The following is a 17,515-nucleotide window of genomic DNA, read 5'->3' as shown; positions in this document are numbered from 1 at the left end:
TTACCTTACCTGGAAGGAAGCTATCCAGGAATCCCACTGGTACTGTTTTCTTTGTCGAACTTGAAAAGGGGAATCTTCATCAAGCGAAGAACTGTTACCAGTGTATTTTTATTTGTATGAACTTCAGACTTTTCTTGTCCTTGGAAGAATTGACTTTGGGACATTCCTGGGGGAGCAAGATCTACCCAGGACAAGTATAAGTCATCCAAGACACTGGTTGTTTGGGGGGCCTTTAATTTGTTGTTTTCATGTTTCTTTAAATGTTTGTTATTAAGTGAGGGTTAGTATTGTGAATGCTAGGAGGTTTTCCTTTAGATCCTAGACTAGGTAGTGAATCCCCTGGTTTAGTAGGTTTAGTTAGGGTATATTGTTTACTTTTGTTTGAAATTAAAATGTTGAACCGTGCGAAAACTAAATATAGTCTTGAGTCTTGCATTGATGAACCCTCACAGATCCCACAGCCAAGTGTTTCTCCAATGGATCAAAACATATTTAGGTGGCTTTGGTGCCTTTACGTCCACCACCAGTAACTGCTAGAGCTCTCAGTACGTTACTCTCTAGTTTTTATTTCTTGAGGTCTATCTCTGGCTAGCCTGCAGGCCATGGATACAAGCAGGTTCTTGCTTCTATCCTTCCCTCTCAACCTTGCCTGTTCAACATTATAGTTCATTCAGCGCTGCCACCTCCTGCTGTTTCCTTCCCAACTTTGGTCTAAGATCAAAGCAGAGAGAGATGCCTTTAAAATTTAAGTTGTCTGCACCTGTCAACTTCTTGGTCAGTTTACATGTAAAACAGGTTGCCGCTTCTTACTTTGGTGCTTCTGTTTTCCTCTTTTCAGGGATTGACCCTCACTCTGTTTCTCATCCTGCAGAACCATCCCCTCCCCAGGGCTCCCTTAGTCCAGGTTCATCTCAGAAGGACACCGGGACTGTGCAGAAACCCAGCAGCTTTCTCTTCCGATCCTCGTCGAGGAGCAGCACCAAGTCCAGCTCGGGTAGGTGCTTGGAAGAATGTTAAAAGTACAGGGCATGAATGCTCAATTTAGATTTAAACCTTTACATCTAGAGAACAGTTGCTGCTAGGGTCCCAGGAGCCAGTCTGGGCTGAGTAATAGGTGGCTGTAGGGTCTAAGTGGGTCAGTGGGATGGGTGTAAAGTTGTCCTAAAGGTCCCATGTGGGATGCCATGGCCTGGTTCCCCATGGGGACTGCTGTGGCTTGGTCCTAGATGGGATGCAGTACTGAGGATCCAGGGGGCTGCAGTAACACCACCGATATTGGGCCTGGGATCCACACACGCAGCTCTGCCAATACACCTCAAACTTCACACAACACGCCTTCCTGTTTCTGCCGCCCATGCTCTAGCTCTTTAATAATGAACCACAATTCTGTTCTGCATCGCTTACTACTATCCCAGTACAGCGGATCAATCATAGTTCCACAAACACTCAGACTGGATCTGCAGCCTAACCTCTGCACTCCCTACTACTACCTCTATGCTATATCAGTATTCACAGCTATGCCAGCACCTGGCACCAAACATATCTCTGCAATTGTGATTCAATCTGGACGGCCTAGTGTTCCGGTACTGGGGCCCACACACATTTTCAGATAGCACCTCCCTTAGGTTTACCAACTGGTATTCATGATCTGTTCCACATGTACAGCCATCCTGACCTGCTATTCCTCTGGAACTTGTAGAGTTAACCCCTCAACACTCACACCAGAAATAAACCCACTAGGGAAAAAGGCCCAGCACACCTCATCCAAGGAGAACAAGCGCTCTGGCAAGAATAGCATAAGCAATAGGTTATAAAGGTGCATGGCGGCACAAGCGACTTACATCACATAGGTTACAAACCCAGGTAGTTGGTTGGTGTGACCCTATACACATATAGCCTGCTCCATGCGGGATGCCAGCATCTTCTGTCCATCTTCTTCCACATGGCGATGATCTTCCGTCATCAGATACAGAGGCTCTAATTGGTAATTTAGTTACAAAATTCATTATTTCATAGCTTCTACAGTGCACCTGGTACTAAGGACATGATCGAGGCGGATACTTTAGAGGCTGTGATAACTTCTCAGAACTACGTGAACGCCGCTCCAATCCCAAACACGCTGGCGCCTCCACCTGTCCACAGCTTAAATTTGTTACCTTCTCCCCTGGCACCTCGCAGCAAAATCACATGAACCAATGGTGGGGCAATCCGCCACCGCTCTCTAATCTTGATCGATCGGCCAATGTACAGTTTTATGGCAATGGGTCTTGGGCTGGTCGGTGCACTCGAACGTGCGTTTTCTGGACTCAGAGGTTCCAGGCGGCTATAACTTAAAGGGCTAGAGTGGTGACTACCAAAAGCCCCCATGCCCCTTTCTCATGCGATAGCTCTTCAAAGATCAATTCCGTCCCTCTATTGGCCTTGCAGGGCACATTCCTTCTGGGTTACAAGCACTAATGATGAGACACAATGGAGAACTGTATATTCCCGAAGAATCCACCCTCTACAGGGCTGCCAGGCCTGTGAGCAGAAAACGCATGCACACCCTTCTAATCCTCGGGATGGGATTAAGGACATGGCATAGCTCTAATACTAGGCCTCAATTTCAAAATGGCTTCTAACTTCTAAAATGGAGTCTCATTGCACACATACTGTTAGTACCTAGATTCACTATATTTCCACTACAATCTTGCTTCTACGGGTGCCCCTCACCCCCTCTATACTCTTAGCTCCCCCACCCCATCTCCTTCTATAACCGGCTCATCCTAAATCACAGAGGGACCTGGGACTTCCACCCTTGCTCCCCAACATTCCCCCCTATTGTCAATTCTATATTGACTAGCTCCCTTGCCATCCTCTCAGCCTCCTCATACCTCCATGTTCCTTTCTTGGGCACCCACACTCTACATACTGAGTGCAAACTTTCTCCCGTTTGAGCGTACTGCTCCGGGGTACAACTAAGATAATACACACTGCCCCATCTCCTCCTAAGTCAACCCAATGTTCTACATAGGTTTTGGGGTCTGGTGGGGCTGTAGTAACTATTACAGGGGGATCAATTATTTTCTCTATTCTCACCCTGCGGGGTATATTTGGGTCATCTGTTTGTACCTGTCCATCTTTTGTACCGCAAGGTCCCTTGCTTACCCCAATTGAAGCCATCATCATCATCATCACAGTATTAGGGATCGCTTTAGCACAGCATCAAAGTCCCAAATGGCAAGTTCAGAGGATCACCAGCATCAACACTACCACCGGCACTAGTATTTTCAGAACTGCTCCCATCCATGACAGCGCCCACGAGAAGAGATTGTCAAACCAATCACTCTTATGAATCCCTGCTTCTGTCTGCATATGTTCTCTGACGGTGTGCACGGCCTCTGTTATTTGTGAGCTACCCAACTGCTGCGTCGTTTGGGGGCATGTAAGTACAGCAGGATTCCCCTATTTATTTTTATAAATGCCCCTTTCCACGGATGTGAATAGATCGAGCACATACCGGTTCTGCAATGTCATTAACCGGATGGCTCTCCATTCAACCATGATCGCGTTTAATCCATGTTCATTCGCCAGTTGTAGCAGTTCCCACCGAACTATTTGCAGCCATTTGGCGTTGGCCGCTGCTTGTATTCCTGCCTTTAATATTGAAGCGAAACCTGTCTCTTCTTTATTGTACAGTCTGTATTGGTCAGGTATTTCGTGAAGCAATTGAGTGGAGTTTTTTGACAGATTGTTAGATCTCCTTTTCCTCTTCAAAGGTATGTTTTCCTTTTTTCCTTCCTGGCAATATCCGGAAAACAGGGGGCTGCAGTGGTGATGCAGAGTGGGGTAGGCCATAGGAGTGGCGTGGGGTAGCCAAGCTCCTTTGCCTCATAATTGGGTGTGCTTAAGGGACCTCAAGGAGAGCCCAGTGCAACTTGGCAGGGAGCATGCGCCCCTCCATGATGGTGGGAGGTGCTGAAACTGCTGCTGGCCTCAGCCGTTACTGCTGCTGTTCCTTTCTTGAGATCTGGAAAGTTTACTGTCACATTGCACTTGTCATTGGTACCCACTTGAGTCCTCACCTGCCTTATAGAAGCACAGTGATATTCTTCTTGTTTCTGCACCTTCACTGGCTTCTCCTATGCTTCAGTCTGTCAGCTTTCCCACTTGCTTCGCCCGGTACTCTTGACCTCTGAATCACTTCTTTGAATGGATTGTGTCCTCCCACATATTCCTCATCTTTGATATTCGATCTCCAGCTTCAGCTGCTTTGGAAAAGAATTTCGTCTGAGAGCAGTGTGCGTCGATGCAGTCGACTCAATGTCCCTCGAGGGCCTCCGTCCTGATGGTGATATCATCGAAGGTATATATGGCATGCGCAGCGCCCATTGGCTTCAGTTCTCTATTTCCGAGTAAGCTTACGCTTCAAGAACTATGGCAAGCTTATATTGTTCATTCGCGAGAATGACTTCATTTTCGACACCTACAACCCCGAATACCGGGTTCAAGAAGTGTCTGGACTGCGGATCCAAGATGTCGATAACCGACCCACATCGGGTATGCTTATGGTATCTCAGTTTGGAGCACAAGACCTCAGCCTGTTCTAAATCCCAGTCGATGACCGGAAGAGATCTGAAGGAGCGAACTGGGAAATTGGCAGTACGTAAAAACCCCAAGAAATCCTCATCGACTACTCCGTCCAAGAAACCTTCTTCGGACGATGCGAGAGGCAACTCTCCTCAAAGGAAAAAGGTCCAGGTCGAGGAGTGGCTCGCTTAAATCGAAAAAGAGGCACCGCAGGTTGCCCTCTTTGACTTCGTCAGACTCATCTCCTGAGAGAGTTGTATCCTGTCCTACAAAGTCCTCCACTCCTGCGGAATGGGAAATATTTGAGAAACAAAAACCCACCACAAGCCATGCTCCTACTGCACCTTCTAAAGCTGATAAGGAAAGGGCTTGAGCCATATCCCGTGCGCCCTTGAGCGCGGGACGACGGCCAGATTCTCATAGAGAGTCGTTGAGGGCTCAATGCGATGAGAAATCATCAAAGGGTCCTTCGAGCAGTAAGTCTAAGCATAAGTCTAGGTCATCAACGCCAGCTGCGCCTAGGACGCCAGCTGGGCCTTCGCCGGCGGCACCATCGACGGCAGCCGCGCCAATGGCACCGTTGACACAATCGAAGCCTTCGATGCCATCAAAGCCGAAAAACTACTTCAGTAAACATATCAACGATTCCTTGAGTGTCGAGTTCAACATTTTATTAAGCCTTCGATGCCCATCCCAGATGAGACTTGTACTCCTTTACCAAGAAAGCATTTTTTCAAATCATGAACCTTAACTTATGAGGTAAAATGAGCCATTGGATAACGATGCACCATTTGGGCTACAATATGGTACAGCAAAAACAAAGAGGTGATGGCGGGAAGGTTTAGAATGAATCTTAACCACTGGCATTGCTCTGGGCACCCTCCAGACCATCGTTCTTCGCCTGCCAAGCCATTACAGAAGGGGAAAGACCATATGCAAATCGGGCTTGGTCCCACCCCAAAAGGGGCAGTCCAACCCGAACTGCTAGGTCACATCCCTTCTGCACGAGACCACAAGCATCCCCAAACATGTTTCGGCCACCATATTGTACACCAAATGTGCCAGAGAGTCTTATATCAGAGGAGAGCTTTTTGTGACAATTTGCAAACAGCCAGTGGGGTGGACACTTCACCAGAGCTAGCACCTTGTAAACCAGAAGCTGGTGAACATGCAAATTGGTCATATAGACAATGTCTGAAGTTGGCGAATACATGGGAAGGAGCAGACCTACCCTCCCCTTCAAGCAGGATGATCTAACAGACATTCTTCATAAGGGTCCGCAAATGGATCCCATTTTACCATTCCACATTGCTCTTCACAAAAGAGTGACCGCCAATTGGGAAATGCCAGAGTCCAGTCCAGCAGTAAACAAAAACCTGACTGGAAAATGCCACCCATCTAGTAGTGACCCCAACTACTTGTCAAAACACCCCACCCCAGAAAGTCTGGTGGTGCAGACGGCTACGGAAACATAAAAACAGGTAGCTTACCCAACCATCCCTCCAGATAGGGATGACAAGCGAGTAGATGTATGGGCAAAGAAAGTTTTTTTTGCAGGTGACATGGCTCTTAAATTAGCCAACTCCACATGTGCCTTAGCAAAGTTCTCATACACTCTATGGGACTGTATTTCCATGGTGGCTGAGCACATTCCCTAGGGGGAAGAAAGAGGCGGGTACTTGGCTATTGTTAGAGATGGCAAAGAAGCCATGTGCAAGTCTCTTCAGTTGGGTCTTGATTCTGCTGACAGCATCAGCAGAGCCATAGCATCAAGCACCGTAATACGCAGATTTGTGTGGTTGAGGAAGTTCGAATTTGTGCAATCCAGACTCCTTAACATGCCTTTTGACGGGTCTCACCTTTTTGGCAGCAAGGCTGACGAAGCCTTGTGAAGTTGCAGACCTCGAAGGCGGCAGACAAATCTTTAGGTGCAGCTATTAGGCAGCCTCAGCCATTTCGCCCCAGTGGACAGCCTTGGAAGGGTAGATATTTTCGCTACTACTCCGCAGTTGGAAGAGTGAGAGAAATGGCTGGTCATGGGGCCAAAGAAGATTCTCTCATGGTGGACGAGGGAGAGGTGTAAAGCCCGCTCAAGCAGGGACATCCTTAACAACAGCCACTGCTTCAGCTGCCTCAAACCTTAAGTCACGAAACCCCAGTTGGAGGCAGAGTGTCTCAGCATCTGAAAGTATGCAGAGACATTACTTCGGACACTTGGGCATTAGAAACCATAGCCCATAGTTACTGCCTTCCCTTCATTCAGAGACCTCAGAACCATCCACCTGGGAGCCATTCTTTGAGAATTCCAGATCCGCTCCTTGTGCAGGAAATTGTGACCCTGCTAGAGAAAGGTGCTATAGTGTTAGTGCCTGCAGCGGAGAGGAACAGGATGGTACTTGCCATATTTCCTAATTCCCAAAAAGGACAGAGGACTGAGTAACATCCTGGACTTGAGATACTTCAACAAGTTCCTCAGGAAGGAAAAGTTGAAGATGGTCACACATTTTCAGATCCTTCAAGCCCTCCAATTCCAGGATTGGACCTTTAGGATGCTTATATTCATGTGCCAATCTATCTCAAGCACAGAAAGTACCTGAGGTTCACTGTTGGCGGTTCTCATAATCAGTTTTGAGTTCTGCCTTTCGGGCTGACCTCCGCCCCGTGGTTTTTCACCAAGCTGAAGGCAGTGGTGGAAGCGAGTCTCAGGAGGGGGGGGGGAATTCATGTCTACCCCTACCTGGACGATTGGCTGATCAGGACGTGTTCTCCCAACTAGCACTGGATCATCTCAATGTCACCTGCCACTCTCTTCACAGACTGGGTTTCTCCCTCAATTACAAGAAGTCCCATATGACACCATCTCATGCTGGATACATCCTTGGGAAAGAGCTCGCCACCCGAAGTGAAGGGTCAAGACATTCTGCAGATGGTCTCCAAACTTCAGGGTGCCCATTGTCTGCCGGCCTTTTTTGAGGTTGCTAGGCCTCATGGCATCCTGCATTTTTCTGGTGCCAGAGACTCGCCTGAGGATGAGATCCCTTCAATGGGCTCTCAGAACACAATGGTCTCAATTCTCGGGTAACATGTCAGACCTACTTCAGGTTCCAAGCAGGGTTGCACATGATCTCCTGTGGTGGGCCTACAAGGACAAAATACTGAAGGGAGAACCTTTTTGGCAACCATGGCCAGTGATAGCAGTAGTGACGGATGCCTCACTCACTGGGTGGGGAGCCCACGGCAACAATCTCGAAATCAGCGGTCGCTGGGCTCCATCTGAGTCCAAACTACACATCAATCTTTTGCGCTGAAGGCCTTTCTGCCCTCTCTACGGGGAAAGAATGTCCTGATAATGATGGACAACACAGTGGCCAAGTACTACCTTAACAAGAGAGGCAGTGTAGGGTCACTACCACTGTGCAGACAGGCAATGCAAATCTAGTATTGGGCAATTCAAGAGGGAACCTCCCTATAGGCAGTTCACATAGCCGGGGATGAAAACACGGCGGCAGACAATCTGGGCAAGCAGAGCACAGTTTCCCATGAGTGGGAACTAGCTCAGGAAGTCCTTCAAGAGATCTTCACCCTTTGGGGAACCCCTCAAGTGGATCTGTTTGTGACCAGTGTCAACCGGAAGTGCAAACTGTACTGCTCCAGGGAATTTCCCCCAAGATGAGCTCTACAGGACTCGTTCGGAGTGGACTGGGAGTTTCCACTTCTGTACGCGTTTCCTTCAGTCACTGTCATTCCTCACATGATCAGGAGGATGAGAAAGTTTGGGGACCACTTGGTCCTAATTGTCCCGGATTGGGCCAGGAGGACGTGGTGCCCGGACCTTCTGGACATGTCCATCTGCCCTCCAATTCATTTTCCATAAAGAGAGGACCTTCTCTCGTGAGAGGAGGGTCGGGTACTCAGTGCAGAGGTCCAGACTCTCCGCCTTCATGCATGGTTTCTGAGAGGCTGAGATATAAGTATTGGGACCTCCTGGATGACGTAATGGAGATTGTGCTTTCGGCCAGAAGGCCAGCAACAAAGTCCTTGTACCGTTGCTGATGGAACAAATTCTGCAAATGGTGCAAGGACAAGAATGTAGACCCTTTACTATGCAAAACACCAGAGGTGTTAACTTTTATACTCTACTAGCCAATCTGCAGCTCCAGGTTGGAACAATTAAAGGCTATTTGGCTGCGTTATCCATCTTTAAGCGCTCGCCTGAGGAATCTTCATACTTTAAGATCCCATTGGTAACACAATTTCTGAAGGGACTGAATGTGTCCCCTCCCCCCCCCCCCCCCCCAATCTCCTTTCCAGGTTCCAGTTTGGTACCTTTATCTGGTGTTACAATTTCTTATGTGTGCACCATTTGATCCTAAACATTCATGCCCGTTAAGGATGCTACCGATTAAAAAACATTTTGTTGGTAGCACAAACTTCAGCCTGTAGAGTGAGTGAATTGCAGGCACTATCATGTAAACCACCCTTTACAATTTTCAAGACAAGGTCTTCGTGAGGGCTAAGCCTTAATTTGTGCCTAATATAATTTCAGATTTACATTTAGGATTGAAAATAGTTTTGTCCATTTTCTAACCTCCACCTCATCCTGGCAAGGGGGAGAGAGGTTACACAGATTAGATCCACGTAGAGCTCTAAGCTTCTACATCTCTAGATTGTCTAAACGTCGTATAGATAATCAGCTTTTTATAGGCTATACAGGTCACAAACTGGGTGTGGCTGTGACAAAACAGACCTTATCCAGAGAGATAATTTTGGCAATTTCAGAATGCTACAGGCTGGCAGGCAAAGATCCTGCAGAAGACTTTGGGGCCCATTCCACCAGGGGCATGGCTACCTCATTGGTTCAGCAAAGAGGTGTCCCGATCAAAAACATTTGTGAGGCAGCTACGTTCACGAAGCATTACTGCCTTGATTCTTCCCTCAGTCAGGATGGAAGCTTTGGAAAAACTGTCCTCCATTTGGTTCCTGGAAACCATTGAGAACATGCTTACCTTCTCCATCAAAACAAACACTGCTTTGGGAGTCTATCAAAGATGAGGAATACGTAGGAGGACACAATCCATTCGAAGAACAAGTTATTTACCCCTGGTAACAGTCTTTTGACTGGATATTCTTCTGACGTATTCCTCAACGGCCTCGCACCTACCACACAGTAGAATGTCCCATGTTATTACAGCTTTTGCTCTACAAAGCTTACTACGGTCAAACCCGTGGTTATGCAGGTAATTCTACGGAAAGAAAAAACAGAACTGAAGCCAACGGACTATGTGCGTGCTATATATATCTTCGATGACATCACCCTTGAGACGGAGACCCTCGAGGGAAATTGAGCCAATTGCATCGATGCACAGAAGCCTCTTCCAAAAACAATTGCCAAAGCAGCTGAAGCTGAGTATTAAATATCAAAAATCAATGATGAGGAATATGTGGGAGGAACATCAAGTCGAAAGAACGTTACCAGGGGTAAGTAACCTGTTCTTTTCTGTGTCCGATAAGTCCCCCTGCCATACAGTTTATCACAGTCTCTTCCCACTGATTGACCATGGACCTCACTTCTTCTAGTTGCATGTATGGTCTTTGTAAGCACTGCAGGCTTCTGGCATTATGGGCACATTGCTGTTCATCTGGATCCATCATCAGAAGGTGTATGCTGTGCACTTGGAACGTGCTTTGCAACCTACATAGTGCTAGATAGACAAGACATTAAGTATCCAAAAGCAGAACCTCTTGCGGTATTGGTACCTTGGGGGGCTCCTTACGCGTGTGATATTAAGGAACAAATAACGCAACTCCCATTTGCCCTCTCTTTCCCCAACAAGCTCATGTCCGCGTACCAACTGGTACTCCTCTCTGGATGGTGCACGTCCTTATCATATCGAAACCTTATGCTCAATATTCATTGTATTTCATTCTTAGTTTCTTTTAAAATGTTTTAATTTGCTTCCATAGCTCATGTATAGCCTTGCATCTGGTGGTATGTTCATATTCATTTCTTGTCATCACTTTCCCATTTGTTGGTTGGTGTGTTGAAGTGAATTCCAAGTATTGTGTTATTGTCTCCATTCAGATATGTACACCCACCCCTGGTTCACCTCCCTCAGGTATCCCCCCCCCTTTACATGTTCTAACCATATAAAATGACATACTAAATATATTCCTAAACCAAACACAAAAATACCAAATATTTTCAATGCGAAATGCATCACACACAAATACATAAAGAAAGATCCAGCATTACCAAATCTGTTCCTAGCTTCGTCATACAGTAGCAGCAGGTGCACCAACAAGAAATGGTACTCGCATTATTAGAGAAAAAGGAAAGAAAGAAAAGAAAATAATTTGTCAAATGGTGAGAAAAAAAACATAAATCGAAACGCCATTCCATAACAAATTTGTGAAATAAATGTATGTAATTCATATACATATGTACATTCAGTGAATTGCCATGCAAATTTGTGTTCACTCCTAGTAGACACCATACTCCTGTTCCACTGTCGGGCTCATTAGTGGGGGTGGGGGTGCGGCATTCAGAGCCCTTCCAACATCAGAAAGTGTACCCAAGATTGCATCTCCCGGACCTTCACCGCAAATTGAGTGGCGTACACAATGGTAAAAGGCCCATTGTATCTTGGTTCACTCCACCTACGTGCAAAGCTCCTAATGAAAACTTGATCACATGTAAACAATATAAGAGGCTGTGATGTCTGTAAAGCAGATGCAGTGCTGGTTATTTCTTCAGCCCGCCGTGGCATTATCTGTTGAGAAATACATTTTATTGATCTAGTCAAAACATTTAAGTAATCCTTAAATTCCTCACCTGGAACAGATGCTGCCCTGTGATCATCATAGGCCTTTCTTACAGGAGATAGTTGTATGCATTCTCCTTCGGGTTACCACCTCTTGTGGTGATAAGTGATGTTACTTACAGGGCTGCGTGCGCAAACTGAATAAAGCAAGAGGGAGACAATGCACACCACTTAATTTTGCCTTTAGCAATCCATTGAACCTCTCTCCGATCCCGTTGACCTGGGGTGGGGGGGGTACATTGTTTTATTTCTTTATTTTGTCAAAATTGTTTAGTTAGTAGAGGCCAAAAGAGAGAGATTAAAATTTCACAAAAGAAGTTCTAAAATCTTTTGTCGTCATTCTCTATCTGCAGTTCCTTTCAGATCCAAAGCAATTACTCAATTCTCTCTTGCCTTTATAGTTCTTTACTAATCGACATAATTGAGTACCAGAATTGAATTACTCTATATATGAGTACTTTATCATTTCCTAGGATAATATATGCCAATCGCTCAATGCAGTCCATTTGTCTCACCTCTTGTGGCAGCATGTTAGCGTATATTTGTCGTTTCTCCTTTACTGCCGGGCACTCCATAAAGAGATGAAAGAGGGTTTCTCTTTGTTCTTGTTGGGTACAGAATCTACAAATTCATCTTCGACAGGTAGTTGTTTTGTGGACACCAGGTATTCACGGGTTGGGAGGGTAAATTGTGCACATCTGATGCTTGATGCCCGGTAATGCGCTCACTTCTTTAAAATGTTTGTTCAAGAAATAGGTACCATTGTCTGACCGCAGCACATCACAAACACCCCAGCAAGGAAACCTCTCTCTTGCAAAAAATTCTGGCACTGCATTTAGCGTCAGGATGGGCAAAAACATGTGCCTCGACCGCCTCGACCCACTGGGAGAAGGGACACAACACAATGATCATATACCTACTTCCATGTCACCGTAGTCTAGAAGGAGCTCCCGAAACGGCCCAGTAGGGCAACGTAGTGGACCTTGTATCATTCTAAGGGTGTGGCCAGAACTGTACGTCTGGCATGTGATGCAATTTATCACCGTTTTAGCAAGGTCTTCCTGTAGATTGTGGACAAACCAGTCCTCCTGTATATTTGCAGCATTATTTTGTTTTGACAAATGAGATTGATGATGCAACTGGTCGAAAGCGACCAGCAGCAGTTCATACGACATGACAAGTTTACCAGTGCTATCTTGTCGACAAAACAAACCTGTGGGACAGTGGGCCTCATTACAAGTGTGCCGGTCCGGTAACAAAGGTGCCAGTAAGCCTACCGGCACAGTTGTTACCGGATCGGCACACTACAAGTCTGCGCCCGGGTGCCGTCCCGCCCGCCAGGGTCAGACCTTGCGGGCAGAATGGCACACGCCCGCAGAGGTACGCAGAAGCACGGCACCGTTATTAACAGTGCTGGTGATTCCGTGGTCCCCATTCCCATTGAGTCCTATGGGAATGGGGATTAACATTTACCAGCGCCTAACTTCCCGGAACACCAGGGTCATAATCCCACGGTGATTCCAGCACACCATGCGCCGGTAAATATTGCAAGTCCGGCGGCAACCCGCCGGTAGCACCGGCTGTGTTACCGCCGGACTTGCAATGATGCCCATTGTGTACAGCCTCTATTCTGCCTCAGCCCCAACAACTTCTCCTATTGCGGGGCCCGGCCTTGTAATTCGATAATCTGTGCTATTGGAAGTGAAGTGTAGGGTACTGGCAACGGCTCTCTTGTCCCTGTGCTATTAATGGATGCTCGGAGATGCGCAGCGTTGGAAGATAAGCGGTCTGTTTGGCCGTGCCGAGTGACACTTCATCTTTGCCATTGGTATGGGCGGTGCATTTAACCACTGCCATCATGGAGGGCTCAGAAAGGGCATCAATCAGTTTATCCAATAATGCTGCCAGGGACCCGTCAGCCCTCCTAAACCCCCTCCTTTTCCACTTTTCGAGCCCACAGTGCACTGTTGTCACATAGGCTGAATCAAAATAAATGGTCACCCGGCAGTCCCTGGATGTTAAAAGAGCTTCAATAAGCGCTATGGTATCCGCTGCCTGGGCTGAATAATGCGTGGGCACCCTTTTCTGAACCAATACTTTGTACTCACTATCCACTATGCGGACAACTACTGCAGGCCTCTCCCCTGGTCAAAAGTTGCTGACCTGTCAATGGAAAGTACTATCTTCCCCACCTAAAGTGGGATATCAATTGCTTTTGGCATGTCCTCCTCCCTATCAGAGCTTACACAGTCATTACTAGCCAGGTCTTCCTCCGTACACAGTTCTTTAAGGAAAGTAGCAGAGTTTACAGTTTTGCACTGCACTATGTGGATGTATGGGTTGGATAAAATAACCTCATATGTGGATGCCTGCTATGTGGTCAATGTTGATTTAGATTGTTCCAAAATAGCAAATACTACATACTCCACATACAATGTTCCGAAACACCCCATGGTGATTGTCGAGCTTTTTACTATTGCGAATACAGGGGCGGCAAGCGCCTGCTCGCAAGTGAACTATCCCTGCCTTACTGAGTCTAGCACCCCACTGTAACAGGCCAATGAATTGTGACCCATGTGCTCTTCTGCGTGAGTATTGCTGTTATCATCTGACCATAAGAATGGGAGAACATATAAAATTCTTGAGTGTAGTCGGGGGTAAGTGAAAATTACCTGTTTCAGGCCCCTGAAGCTTGTAAGCATGTCCTCTAACCATATTATTTTGTTGTCTGTCTTTTGTGCTTCTTTAAGACCTTGCAACAGCGGCCTAGTGTAAGCAGTGTAATCTAGGATCCACAACCTGCGGTAATTACACAGTCGAGGAACTTCTGGATTTCCTTGACAGTTTTTGATGCAGCGCTTTCTGGTATTTTCTTCCCACGGACGAATATCAACTAGCCCAAATAAAGAACCTCATGGAGGAAATAGTGTAACTTGGACCTTATCCACTTTGTACCCCTTATGTGTCAACAGCTGTAAGAGTACACTGTTGCTCGTTGTCATTGCATAATAGCAAGTCGTCCACATATTGAATGATAGTGCTGGATACCTAAACATTTCCCAAATCTGCATGTAGTGTTCTGTTGAAGATACTAAGGGATTCACAATACCCTTGTGGTAATTTGGTGTGCTTGTACCGGTTTCCGCCATGCGTATACCCGGTGAGATACTGAGAATCTGGGTGTAGGTGTATGGAAAAGAAGGCATTTTTAAATTCTACACCAGTAAAATGCGAATGGTCGCAGGATTAGGAACTATTGGAAATTCTGGAAATTCTGTCTGTACAATGTCATTCAAGGGGCAGATATCTTGGATCATCCTCCCAACTTTGCCTTTTTTTATCAGGTATATCCTTATTGCATGGGGAGTTGGAGGGCACAATATTTCCTTGATTTAGGAGTGCAGAAATGGTATCTCTTATCCCATCCTCTGCTTCTTTGAACAGTGGGTATTGTTTCACCTGGGGGGGGAAGGTTTGGGGGGTAACAGTGCACCTTGTTGAAGTGTGATTTCAAAGGGATGCCACTGCCTGTAAGAGTCCTACATCGTGTGCGTTTGTTGTCCATAACCTCTCAGCAACCTATGCTTGTCGTCTTCAGTGAAAGGGGTGTGCTGTTATAAGTGCCATTATAGAACACTGTACTTTACAGTATTGCACCATTATCTCACAGAGTATGCAAATAGCCAACGCTATCTCTCCATCAACCCAATCCTCAAACAACTCTGCATCTGTTACTTCTTTCAAGGGTACTGTTGGCTCAATACACAATACTGGGTCCCATTCACACCTATTTGGATCAGTCCCAACTACCACAATCCTCTTTTCTGACACCACCAAACCCTGCACGTCCAATGGCATTATTGTACCTGCCACAGGCTCCGGGGACACCTAACTGGTCTAAAGATAAAATCAGATGGTACCCTCCAACACACTTTTCCAAACTGGGGCACTGTATTGAGCAACACTGTAATCCTGTACACAAACATAACGGGGTGAACAGAAATGCTGCACACCACCATTTCCTCTCCTCTTGCATGTATCAGCATCATTTCTCTCAGGGCACACATTCCAGGGGTAGCACATACTATTCCCTGATCTGTAAAGGAGATGGTCATATTAAGTTTGCTCAGGATATCGGGACCTAACAAATGTACTGGTGATTTTTCCGGATATAGTAATGGTGCTCGCACCACCTTGCCTCCTATCTTGATGGATACGTCTTCTGTAAAAGGAACCATTGCCACTGCCGCAGAGAAGCCCTGTGTATCAAGAGTTTCACCTGTTGACGGGAAGTTTCCTTCACTAATGCATGATTTAGTGGCCCCCATGTCAACCATAAAGATGAATTGTTTATTTCCTATCTCAGCACCCACCAAGGGTTTCTCATCTGAGTGGGTAGTCTTGGACATGACTGGGCTCCCAAGAGCGTTCTGATTAGGACAACCCACAGGATATGTATTTGTACCCGAGAACGCAAAAGGGTTGCCTCCCATGGCACTCCTCGATAGGGATGCACTGTCCTATTAGGAACAGCATTACTTCTGGGCATTTGGGTGCTATATGATTGCCTGGCGGCGCAGCTTGTGTTGGGATGCCGAGCAGAGCAGGTAGCTGTGGCTGAGGGGGTAGTGTGGTAACTGTGTAGACGTTCGGTGTATTTCATATGGTATTGACAAGAGAAATGGATGCGCCGGAAAGTATTGCTACTGTGGTATTGGGCCAGCGGGAGTGTACTGATTGTATGATATGGCATTTGTAACGTGCCAATACACTAGTGTTTCAAGTTGTGACGAGGCAAGGAAGGTGGAACAGAGGGAGGACAGAGACAGCAATCTTACTAGGCTAAGTGACAGTGAGATCGCGCAAGCGCAGGACCCCACTCCCATCCTGCTTCTGCACTCTTACAAAATGACCCACTTTTCCACATCCCAAACGCTGAACTGGCCCGCTGTCATGATGCCTACCCCCGGGGAACCAGACCACGTCCAGCAACACCAGAAGCAGGCATCAAGTTATTTTGAGCAAGCCCAAAAACCCCTGCTAGGGGCTGTTTGGGTGCGGTCCTGGCGCCTGTGGCGCCAGGCTCATATGGAGAGTCAGTCCTGGCGCCATAGGCACCAGGCTCATAGAGTAGAACTTCCCTGATGCAGACCATGCTGCAAGCTTACCTGATGCAGACCATGCTGCAGAGCTCCTAGCCAAATGAGGCTTGGAAGGGACTATTTTACCTAGGGACTATTTTTTACTCGGGTGGGGCTCGGGAGGAATACTTACCTGTGACTACTTTGGAGGCTATTTAAACCACGCCCGAAGAGCAGCACACGCGTCGCGTTATTCTGCATCCAGCAGCGTAATGCTCACCGTGTCTGCAAGCCTGCATCCAGTCTTCTGCCACGCCCGCCTCGAGTCTGCAGCTCCTAGAAAAAGGGAGGAACAGGAGAAGAGGTTAGAATAGGAGCAAAACCTTCGATCCTTAGCTGAATTCCGGATCCACCGCGCCTTCGAGCTGGAAGAAGAAGCATTTTGCGTGCGCCGCCTCGTCTGCTGCAGCGCCGCGCTGAACTCACCGGCCTTCGCAGCATCCTCACAATCCACCGCATCCTTCTGCACGTTCCCGCCGCACTCTGGCACCTAAGGGGAACACAAGAACAGCAAAGGTGAGCCAAGGGAATAAACAGAGGTAATAGTAACTACCCCCATAGACTTACCTGATTACCGCCGGGGGTACTATTCCTCTTCACGGGTCGGCGCAGTCTCCATTGCATCCTCGCCGTACCCCGGCCCCTAAGGGGAACAAAAGGACAACAAGGCGAAACGAAGGGACAAACAAGGGGAACTCTTTTCACCACAATAGACTTACCTAATTTTACCGCCGGAGGCATTATTCCCAGAACTTCATATTTTCTCTCCACACCTGAATAAGGGAGCAAGCCACAGGTTACATTCTGGCCTTATTTTATTGAACTGTGTAGGATGAGCCAAATCCTTACCTGAACTTCGTCAGCTACCACAAGGAACTCTTCGCTGGGGTCAAGCTGCAAACTGCAAAGAATCGGACAATAGTGAAAGTCAGACATGTGAACTCTTACGAACTACATACTTTTCAGAGTCAATATTGTTCTGGA

The 17,515-nt window shown here is 47.0% G+C and overlaps 1 protein-coding gene across 3 annotated transcripts in view; it reads left to right on the top strand.

The window, feature by feature from the left end:
* LRCH4 (leucine rich repeats and calponin homology domain containing 4) overlaps positions 1–17,515 on the top strand; it is a 1,212,507-nt gene that overhangs the window by 970,572 nt on the left and 224,420 nt on the right. For 2 of the 3 annotated variants that reach the window (XM_069645103.1, XM_069645094.1), the window contains exon 15: positions 872–994. The exons of the other annotated variant lie outside the window; for it this stretch is intronic. In XM_069645103.1, coding sequence (XP_069501204.1) covers positions 872–994 — 123 coding nt within the window. The remainder of the gene's footprint in view (positions 1–871; positions 995–17,515) is intronic. 3 annotated transcript variants of the gene reach the window in all.

The sequence above is a fragment of the Ambystoma mexicanum genome, chromosome 1p (assembly GCF_040938575.1).
Source record: "Ambystoma mexicanum isolate Mex_15411 chromosome 1p, UKY_AmexF1_1, whole genome shotgun sequence".
Classification (NCBI taxonomy): Eukaryota; Metazoa; Chordata; class Amphibia; order Caudata; family Ambystomatidae; genus Ambystoma; species Ambystoma mexicanum.
The sequence above is the reverse complement of the archived record's forward strand: the minus strand, read 5'-3'. Positions and strand labels throughout refer to the sequence as shown.